General features: G+C 47.9%; 1 protein-coding gene across 1 annotated transcript; it reads right to left on the bottom strand.

The window, feature by feature from the left end:
- Positions 1–4,246: 4,246 nt before the first annotated feature.
- Positions 4,247–10,395, bottom strand: FABP1 (fatty acid binding protein 1). Its single transcript, XM_060117645.1, has 4 exons — positions 10,329–10,395; positions 7,961–8,133; positions 6,404–6,496; positions 4,247–4,297 (listed from the first exon to the last, which is right to left on the bottom strand). The coding sequence occupies exons 1-4, from the start codon at positions 10,393–10,395 to the stop codon at positions 4,247–4,249; spliced, it is 384 nt and encodes a 127-aa protein (XP_059973628.1).
- Between the last annotated feature and the right edge of the window lie 388 nt (positions 10,396–10,783).

The following is a 10,783-nucleotide window of genomic DNA, read 5'->3' as shown; positions in this document are numbered from 1 at the left end:
ACTGGTAAGAAATACTAGAAAATCATAGGATGGTCAACATGCCTCTAGTATATATAGAAAAAATGGTCTGAAGATTGAGTATGAGCTGTTATATTCAACCCCCCCCAAATCACTTTCTTTATTCTAATGACAATCAGTTGAAACAGCAACAACAGAAATGTCTACTTTTGTGTGGATATAGACACCAAAACGGACTCTTCACAAATCAATCCGCTGTCACAGGGAAAGAGCCGTCTCTGGTAGTGGGATGCCCACAGGACAGGTGGAGGGAAGAGGGAGGGGTCAGAAGAGACTAGGGGTCAAATTAAAAATAGCTGATACCATCAACAGCTGTTTATTCAAGTTATTTAAAGCAGGCTTCGGGCCCAGATTTCTCTAGGCACCTGTACAAAATCCAAATTCAGCATTTAAAATGAATTCTCCTTTTCAGGCAAAAACATACAGACAATCCCCACCTAAATCCAGAGTTGTTTCCAGTTAGAAGGAGACTTTGGGATGTTTGTCAGATCCCTAGAGGCTTTGCTGAGGAGAAGACCTTATTTCTACTACTTTCTGCCTCCTGTGCCTTAAGAGTCAAAGAACCTCAGTTGCACCATTTATCAGCTGCGTGGTCCTAAGCACAGCTTGTTTCCTCTCTGTGCTTCAGCTACTCACAGAGGTTAATTCTCTGGGCAGTTACAGAGCTTCTGCTACTAAAAGTCTAAATGTCAAACCCAACCGCAGTTCCCTAGGAATCCAAGTGGCAATGATGACATGTTTTATTTGCATGGTACTGGCATCATTTCATGGGATCCTTACAAAAGCTATGAGAGAAGGTGTTGTATTGCCCATTTTACAGATGAGAAAACCGAGGTCCCGAATCATGGATTAGTTAACTAGAACCGTGCCTTCAAGCCCACTATTTTTACTTGAAATCATCTGCTTTTTAAAAAGTCATTGCTCATTTAAAAAAAGTAGTTCCACAAAATTAGTTCCTTGTAAAAGATTCAAACAATATAAATAATGCAAAAAGCTCTCTTGACCTCCCACCCAATTCCTGTTCCTGCCACAGAAGTCATGGCTATTATCTGATGTTCCAGCCATCCATGGTCATAGACATATCTGTATATCTATATAAATAGATAATTTTGTTTCATATTTTAATAAAATTTACATGATATTGTACTGTTGATATTGTTCTGAAACTTACTTTTTTTTTTAATGCTTGGTCTTAGAGATAGTCCTATAACAGTACCTATAGATCTACTTGTCCATTTAATCTACCAAAGGTTATTTCAGAGTGTGGCCATAGCACAGTCTAATCCTGTTTTTACTGATGGGCATTTTTTTCCAGTTTTTGGCTGTTGCATTTTTTATATGCTTCTTTGTGCATGTATTTAAACACAGCTCTAGGGAGATGTACAACAGTGGCATTGCTAGGTGCTAGGAAATTCACATTGAAAATATTAATGGATACTGCTAAGTGGTGCTCCAAATGGGCTGTACCAGTTTACATCTCCACCAACTGATGGGAGAGCCATTCATCACATCCTTGCAAACACTGGATGTGGTCAATCTTTTTATGTTTTACTAGTTTGATTGGTAAAATGATATCTCATTTTACATCCCTCCTCTGTGATTAACAGTGAGACTAAGCATATTTCATATTGTGAATTCCCTGTATATGTCCTCAACCCACTTTTCCATTGACTTGTTGGTCTTCTTATTGATTTGGGGGAGGTTTTTATATTCTGTCTATTAACCTCTGTTATGTAATCCACAAATATATTCTCCCACATTATTGCTTCTTTTTGGAAACTGTGTTTACAGTATCTTTTTTTCATATCAAATTTAAAATTTGTAAGGTGGTAAAATGAAGTAATCTTTCCCTTCGTGGATGTTGCACTTTGTTTAAGAAGGTCTTCTATTCTTCAAGTTATTTATCTATCATCATATCTGTTTCTAATATTTCATATTTATTCATTTAGCTCTTTAGTTCATCTGGAATTTATTTTGTGCATGGCATATTGTAGTCTCCTATTAGTTGTATTTTCCCCTGTATCTTTCAACTCTGAGTTCTTACTGAAGCTCTGAAGCACTTTCCTTAAGACTACCCTAGTTCCTAAAATAATTGTCTCCCATTTTTTCCCCCAAGATCCTGCTCCACATGGAAGAAGGAGGGCTCACATATGGGGAAAACTATAGAACAAGGAAGGAAGAACTTCATCCAAGAGACTGGTGCAGATAAAAAGCCAGAGAGAGGGAAAGAGTACTTTCAGCTGTGCAGTTTAGGAAGTCTTCTTGGAGGAGGTGGCACTTAAATTATGAGAGGAGTGAGAGGTTGTTTAACTCGATTGGAGTGTTTCTTATAGGGAGGGTGTAAAGCTAGATAAGGTGGGACAGGACATAATGGAGCAAAGTTCAGCAACCTATGGTCCATGAGTCAGATCCAGCTGCCACATTTTTTCTTTTTGGCTGTGCTGCACAGCATGCAGGAATCTTAGTTCCCTGACCAGGGATTGAACCCACGCCCCCTGCAGTGAAAGTGCGGAGTCTTAACCACTGGACCCCCAGGGAAGTCCCCACCTGTTTCTATATGGTGTGCAAGCTAAGAATGGTTTTCCATGTTTAAATGGTTGAAAAAAATCAAAAGAAGAACAATATTTTATGACATAGGCAAATGATATGAAATTTAAATTTCAGTGTTCATAAGTAAAGTTTCATGGGAACACAGCCATGCCCACCTGTTTGGGTATTGTCTGTGGCTGCTTCAGTGCTACAACAGCAGACTTAGGGAGTTGTGGCAGAGCCTGGGTGGTCCACAAAACTGAAAATATTTTCTTTCTGGCTTTTTACAGAAGAAGTTTACTGACCCCTGTTACAGAGCCTTGCAGGCAGGTTGAAGAGTTTGACTCTTATGTGTAAGGCAACGAACTAGGGTGCATTATGATCAGCGCCGTTTTTAGGGAAGATGACAATTTGTGGGGTGGAGATTCGCAGGTGAGAGAGAGAGGCAGGGAGATGCCACAGTGGCCTGTGAAACAATGCAAGTAACAAGTAACGGGGTTTCAACTCCAAAAGAGGGAAGGTGGGAAAGGTGACAGATTCAGTCATTCATTAAAGCATCTTTCTTGAGAGCTTTCTGTGGTCTAGGCACCATTCTGAAAGCTGGAAGATATAAGGTAGAAATGCCCGAGCTTGGTAGCTCTTTGGGTATGGGAAATGAGCTCTGTGTTCGTTTGCTAAGGATGTCATAACCAAGTACTACAGACTGGGTGGCTCAAACAACAGACATTTATTATCTCAGAGTTTTGGAGGCCAGAAGTCTAAGATCAAGGTGACCAAAGCTATGCTCCTTCTGCAAGAGGAGGGAAGGATCTGGTCCAGGGCTCTCTCCTAGCTTCTGCTAGTTCCTCGGCTTGTGGTTGCATAACTCGTCTCCACATGGCAGACTCCCTGTGGATGTATGTATTCAAACATTTCTCCTTTTTATAAGGACACCAGCCATATTGGACTAGGGGCCCACCCTACTCCAGTATGAGCTCATTTTAACTTAACTAATTACATCTGCAATGACTATGTCTGAATAAGGTCACAATCTGAGGTAGTGAGGGTTAGGACTTCGACATGTGAGTTTTGGAGAGAGGCAACTCAACCCATAACAGCTACCAGAGCCTGGTACAAGGTGCCGTTTGGAGAAATCCCTCTTCTCCCATATTCTGCTTCTGCCCACAGCATGGAGGGAATTTCTACCTGAGATTCCTCTGTCTGCTTCTGGCAGCTTCTCACTCAGCCCTCCTCTAGGAGGGAGAATTGTCCCTGGGTGGGCCAGTGCCCGATCTTTTTGTTCATGTCCCCTGGTGGGTGGGGCTGCTGTGAGCATAGATTCCCTTTGCCTGCCCAGTGTTCCTGCTCTCTCTGTCCCCATGGGAGTGACCCAGCACACAGCCCCTCTTGTTCCAGCTCCTTGCCATGTGGCTGACTGGGACAGCTCATTCCAGGGCTGCTCTACAGATCCAGCCACATCATGTGTCCCTTACAGGGTCACCTGAGTGGGCAGCCCGGGGTCTGCTTTCAGGGTGAGAATCAGACCTGACTCCGTAGGATGGAATGTGCAGGTGATCAAGATTTACAAAAATAGAGGTGATCGGCGTTCAATAACCACATCAATGAAAAGCCATCAAGAGGAAAAGACATTTTTTTAAAAACAGAGTTCACTTTATTACATTAATTGTATAGACTAAAAGAATAGGAAATGCAGACTTGTCTAAATTCTCTTGCTGATTCTCTTGAAGACAATGTCACCCAGTGTCATGGTCTGAAAGCCAGAAAAGACATCATGAAACATTCATCTGATGTTGAATTGTAAATGAGAGTTAAGCCCCCAGTATGCTAACATATGTAGTAATTCAAAGACACCTCTGTTTCCTAGAGGACCAGAGGAAGGGTTGGCAATCTTTTCTAAAATCCCATGCTGAGTCTTGGTCACTTTACTTCCTCATGTGGAGAGTTGTCCTGCCTTTTACTGAATTCCTTTCTACATCAATGACTGTTAGAGCAAGACCATCCAAACCAGTCCAATCTGAGCCAATTTCTCAAAGTTTCATTGAGCACCTACTATGGACCAAACACGTGTTGAGCACCGAGGAAAAGTGTATGGGGAAACACCTGGGCATCCAGCCTGGAACTTAGTAGGTAGCGCATAATTTCCCTCCCAAAGCTGTGGAGCCTATAAAAATATTAGGTTCATTGGATCCATAAGTTTTTGAGGGCTGCTCCTTTCTCCCCCAGCCCTTCCCTCCTGCTGATTCTCTTGAACAAGACTATGGCAATGGTGTGGGGTGATGTCATCAGGGTGAAAAGGCAGCCTTTTAGTTTCAACAGCAATGAAATGGAACGGAAAGATCTAGGTTTGAACCCTAGTTTTACAACTCATTAGCTGGATGACCTTGGACAGGTCAACCTGTCTGTTAAGTCCCCATCCTGCCTCCCTCACAGGAGAGGAGAGGAATAGGGGTAATGGAGCATATCAAAGACATTGGCCAGGACTGAGTCCAGGACTGAGTCCAGGACAGCTTATCTCCCACTTCCCTGCAGGTGCCTCTCTCCTCTGCTGTGAATGTGCTGGGGACCGCAAATTTCACGGTTGACCCTCACTCTCTCCCTAGTTGAGGGATTTCTCCCCTTGAACAGGGTGATGACAGACCCCTTGATCAGTGTTCTGCCTCTGTTACTCCCCAAAATACAACCTGGGGGCAAGGAAGAGCTGGGAGGACACTGTACTATAACTGCAGGAGAGACACTGTACTGTTCACTCCCATATGGGAGATAGGACGTGGCCGACAACCAGGCACCAAGGGTGAGGTGGTACACACAAACGGGAGTGACAGATCCATAAACTGCCATGAAATTGCCAAGAATATGATTCTCCGTATAAATGCCAAAAGGGCAAAGGCGTTTACTGAGTGCCCTGGGCTTGCAAGGCAGATGGAGGCCTCTGTGTTCATTGGTTAGTGACGCAGAAGGGAAGGGTTACGGCTGACAATTACTGCAACGTCATAAAATAGAAAAAGCAATGAAACAGCCCAGCTTTCTGCCAAACCAAGCCTTCCTTGAGCGTGGGTGTTGCATCCATGGGAAGGGTTGCTCCATGAATCAGAGGACCACAGGTGGGAATGAATGGATTTCTGTCCTCCAGCCTGTGAGCGAGACTTGTGTCTACATCCCAGCAGAGTCTAAGAAGTGTGACCTGTGCTGGTGGCTTTGCACGACCCTGTGTCTCCTACTAAGCGCCTCTCCTATCCCATCCTCTTTGGGTGTTGGAGAAGGAAGGGGAGAGGAGGCAGGGGATGGCAGTGAGGAAGGAAGGAAGTGGGGGAGGTAGGAGTGGTCGACGCTGACCACGAAAGTGGTGGTGGAAGGACAGCCTGAAGGAACCAGGAGAGGCAGGGAAGCACCAGCTGGGGTCACCAGCAGCACATGGGGGGCTTGTGGTGAATTAGAAAAGTGTGCCCCTTCCTTAAGACACCATACTTCTCTGTGGGAAAGCTGCCCTAATACACTGCACTGGTTTTATTAGAACAAGATGCCTTGTGAGCATCCACTGCCAGCCGGTAAGAAATGTACAAAGCTCCCCCGTCTACAATGGGGGTTGGCTTCTCCTAGGGTGATGCAGTGTGTCACGGTGGACTGCTGCCCTGTGAGACAGATCCAGCTCAGAGGAGCCCTAGCGCTCCCATTTCCTGGCGGCATGATTGCCTCAGTGTCTCCGTTAAGAAAATTCAGTGTTGGTGGGAAGATTCGAGATCATGTGTGAAAGCTGCCTGGGCACAGTGGATGCTCAGTAAGATGCTCAGTAAATCTGCTACGAGATGGACCCCTGGCCCCAAGTACAAGGAGCGACAAGCTCAGAGTGTCAACTTACGCTGGTGACTGTGTCACCGTTGAATTCAGTCACAGACTTGATGCCTTTGAGAGTTGTCACCAGTTTATTGTCGCCTTCCAGCTGAACCACCGTCTGCATAGGACAGAAGGAACGGCCTTGGGAGGAAGCGTCTGGGAGGGAGTAAACCTCTCGCTAATGAGGTTGGCGCCCCTGCATAGGTCTCTGCTTGCAGCAACCAAACCCTGTTCTCTGGCTCTGAACAGAAGTGAGGTGCATGTAAGAACTGAAGAAAATGGCAGGGCTTCTTTTGTCAGACTTTTCATCTATGGGATGTGACCTAGGAGTCAGCATAAGACCCCTAAGCTGTCTCAAATCGAACACAAATAAAATTGACTCAAGTCGCAATTCTCCAAGCCAAAGGAGGGAGGGAGTGGCAAGATTCAAAATCCTTGTCAGCTGGAAGAACACATATTTTTGCTTTGTATTATATTATGTTATTCCTTCTAGCACCTTTCTCTTTCTTCTTGTGGTCTCCTTTTCATGCATCCAGGAAGAGGTAACAGAAAGCCATCATGGAACAGAAGACACTGGCCAACATTAAAATTTGCCTCCAAAATGGACAATTGTAAAAGGCCTGTGGTAAAACCCATGACAGCCTGCCGCTTACCGTGGGCCGTATAAGAGAATTTCCCTCCTAAAATTTATCATAGCTTTCCTGACCTGTAATATTATATCTAGAGAAGCAGAAATCAAGAGCCATCAGAAGAGGTTAAAAAAAAGACCAACAGTTGTGCAGAGACCGATGCACAGAGTTGTCTGGGGTCAGGGGATGCTGGGGGAGAGGAGTAAAGATGGCCACTCAGTGGTACTGGTGGTGCTGGGGTGTGTGGGGTTTCAGGTGGAGGAACAGAGGCCCTTTGTGGGGGGCACCCCCCTGCCTGGATCTCCCTGCCACCGCCTGCCCACCACTCACACATCCCACACCCAGCTCTCATCGCACACCTTAGCCACAGCCCAGCGGAGGTGACACCGCCCTGCCCGCTGCCTTTGCTCTGGGAAGGGTGACTGTGCCCATTTCACAGATGAGGTAGCAAAGTCTAGGGGCTCATTGACCAACCCGCAAGGCTTGGTCTGAAGGCCTGCTTTGGTTCTTTGGTGTCGCAGACACCTCCTTCAGGAAGCCTCTACCCACGACCACCAGCTCTAGGCTCAGCAAAGCCATTTCCTTCGGCTCACGGATGACCGCAGGGCTCTGTTAGGGGTTTTGCACAGACTGCCACTTGCATGTTGCTGGGCCTCAGAGATTCTGAGTCTTAGACTCCTGCTCTGGGCCTGGTTTCCCATACCCTCTATATGGGAGAGCTTGGACTCTTGGCCCAGAGCTCCTCCAGAGGGTCGCAGGAAGTTGGGAGCTTCCCTAAGAACTTCTTCCTTAAGAGCTGTCTTTGTCTCTCTGCCTCTCACCCCGGCAGTGGGTTCAGAGATAGGGTATCAGCAGTGGAAATTGTGAGGTGGGAGCCTTGAGGGAGGAAGCCTGGGACCAGGCTCCAGGGAACGTTCTGGAAGCAGAGGGTGGCTCGAGGGGGCACCTCCTACCTTGACCTTCTCCCCAGTCAGGAATTCCATCTCGCACTCCTCCCCCAAGGTGAACTCGTTCTGGATCACTTTGGAGCCGGTGACGATGGTGAACTTGAAGTGGTTCCCGTTATGCACGATTTCGGACACCCCCTTGATGTCCTTCCCCTTCTGGATGAGGTCATCAGGCATACCTGGTGGAAAGCACTGGAAGTTTAGAGGTGGGCAGAGGTGGGAGCTGCAAGGTCACAAGAGAAACTCCGTGATGTGGAGGGGGAGGGGAGATGCCGTGTTTTCCCGGAGGCCCCAGCACTTTCTGGAGTCCTGTGAGCAATGTGGGTTTTGACCTCTGAAAGGGAAGGTCAGTGGCCTGATCCCATGAACCTGCTATCTTGCCAGTTGGTTTATAAAAAAAAACACACCCCTCTGCCCAGGGGAAGCTTTTCTCGGCTGAGCACCTGCTTCTCACTTGCTCTCCCTCCTCATTCCTACTTTAAAGCCTTCAGACTTTGCTCTTTTGAGTGTAAAGCATTTTGTCCTCCACATTCAGGGGACCATCCAGCTTGTCTCCCAAGCCAGGTCCCCCCGAGAGTGGACGGGGGCTCTGAATAATTATGCCAGAGTGGCAGGCACACACCAGGACTGTGCCTGGCAAACCCATGTCCCCCTATCCTTACCTCCGCCTCTGCCATTGAGGCTCTTGAGGAAGATGGACCAGGAGTCCCTTGCCCGGGGACAGAGCTTTACGAATTTCAGAGCATGTCTATGTTGTTACATGAATTGAGCTTCATGAAAACCAGGTGCATTGACAGCGGTGGGGAGGGTCCTGTTGCCCAGGTGAGGGATGCAGGACACAGAGAGGTGGCATGACGTGCCCTACAGGAGAAGGTCCTAGCTCTCAGCTTCCCCGAAGCTCCTCCTCTCTTTGTCTTTGCTGTCTTCCCCACCTTCTCCTCTCAGCACCCTTCCTTGTCCCCCTGCCCCTTTGCTCCCTCCCCGTGCAGGACGCTCCCCTCCCCCAGCCCCGCAGGGGACACCTGCTCATCTTCCAAGGCTCAGCCAAGGCTTCCTCCCAAGGCTTCCCTTGATGCCCTCCCAGGACCACCACATCCTCCTGTAAGTGACCCGGTGGGGTGGGGGGAAGGGATTTAAAATGTGTCTCTGGGAACTAGTGCCGGCTTCAAATCCCAGCTCAGTTTGGGATTACTACCTGTGTGACCCCGGTTGGGATTACTTCACCTTTCAAAGCCTCAATTGCCTCAATTATAAAATGAGAAAAATAATAGTATCCAACTCAGAGTTTTTTGGTGAGGCATTAACAGGATGTTGCCTGTCTAGGGCTTAGCATGGGCCCTGATGCTGAGTCAGCACTCAGGACACGTTAGCGCATGCTTGATTGCATTTATTTCTTCTCTTTTTCTCTAAATTGTGACCTTGGAAACGTGGCTCATTGTTACCTGTCGCCATGGTATCTGCCCAGCACAGCACTCATCTGAGCGTGCGGTTGGCCTTGAATCAAAGTTTGTTAGAAGAATGAATAAATGGGGCTTCCCTGGTGGCGCCGTGGTTGAGGACCTGCCTGCCAATGCAGGGGACACGGGTTCGAGCCCTCGTCTGGGAGGATCCCACATGCTGCGGAGCAACTGGGCCCGTGAGCCACAACTACTGAGCCTGCGCGTCTGGAGCCTGTGCTCTGCAACGGGAGAGGCCTCGACAGTGAGAGGCCCGCGCACCGCGATGAAGAGTGGCCCCCGCTCGCCGCAACTAGAGAAAGCCCTCGCGCAGGAACGAAGACCCAACACAGCCAAAAATAAATAAAAAAAAAAAAAAAAAAAAAAAGAATCCGCCTGCCAATGCCAGGGACACGGGTTCGAGCCCTGGTCTGGGAGGATCCCACATGCTGCGGAGCAACTAGGCCCGTGAGCCACAACTACTGAGCCTGCGCGTCTGGAGCCTGTGCTCCGCAACGGGAGAGGCCTCGACAGTGAGAGGCCCGCGCACCGCGATTAAGTGTGGCCCTGCTTGTCGCAACTGGAGAAAGCCCTCGCGCAGAAACGAAGACCCAACACAGCCAAAACTAACTAACTAAATAAATAAATTTATATATATAAAAAAAGAATGAATACATGAATGAACGAGTGCATGAACAGGGTCACACAGAGGTGGCTTCAATCCAGATCAGACCCTAGTTCGGTGCTCTTTCCACTTGCCTAAGGCGTAGCCTTGTGCAGGGAGGAATAGCACGCACTTCGAAAGTAACAGAACAGGAGCCCTGGTCTGTGTAAAGCTTGGACCGCTCCTCCCATCCAGACGTCAGGACCCGAAAGGGCCACCACGTGTAGGACCAGACCGTCATGGCCATGGCCCCCAGCCTTGGCCCAGCACTCACCGACTGCCTTCATGAAGGCCTCAAAGTTTTCCTGGCTCTGCAGTTGGTACTTGCCGGAGAAGTTCATGGTGGCGACGAAGCTCCCTTCACAGCCAAGGCAACAGCTCGGCTGGCAGGGCTGCCAGCGTGGGCTGATTTATAGGGGCTCCTTCCCCGTCAGATGTAGGCCATAGGTCAGCCGCTGTCGACTCCTTTATGGCCAGGTTCAAACATTAACTCCTGAGAGCAATGGTCAACGATTAGAAAAAACCAGGTTGGGCACAGCGGTGATTTGCTCCAATTCAGCAAAGCTTGATGAATGTCAATCAGGTGCAAAGCCCTATGACCCTGCAGCCTTTAAGGTGTTGCTCTCCCATGAAATGTGTGTGTGCGTGTATGTGTATGCATACATACCTACACACGTATATATGTGCGTATGTATACATATATACGTGGAGATGTGTATGTGTATGTGT

Source organism: Mesoplodon densirostris, chromosome 14 (genome assembly GCF_025265405.1).
Source record: "Mesoplodon densirostris isolate mMesDen1 chromosome 14, mMesDen1 primary haplotype, whole genome shotgun sequence".
Lineage (NCBI taxonomy): Eukaryota > Metazoa > Chordata > Mammalia > Artiodactyla > Ziphiidae > Mesoplodon > Mesoplodon densirostris.
The sequence above is the reverse complement of the archived record's forward strand: the minus strand, read 5'-3'. Positions and strand labels throughout refer to the sequence as shown.

Excerpts from the sequence above, each read along its gene's own strand:
- FABP1 (XM_060117645.1), bottom strand. The coding sequence starts at position 10,395 with ATGAACTTCTCCGGCAAGTACCAACTGCAGAGCCAGGAAAACTTTGAG. Across the intron at positions 8,134-10,328 it reads GGCCTTCATGAAGGCAGTCG|GTATGCCTGATGACCTCATC; the intron begins GTGAGTGCTGGG and ends GCTTTCCACCAG. Across the intron at positions 4,298-6,403 it reads ACGGTGACACAGTCACCAGC|ACCATGACACTGGGTGACAT; the intron begins GTAAGTTGACAC and ends TCTGGCTTTCAG.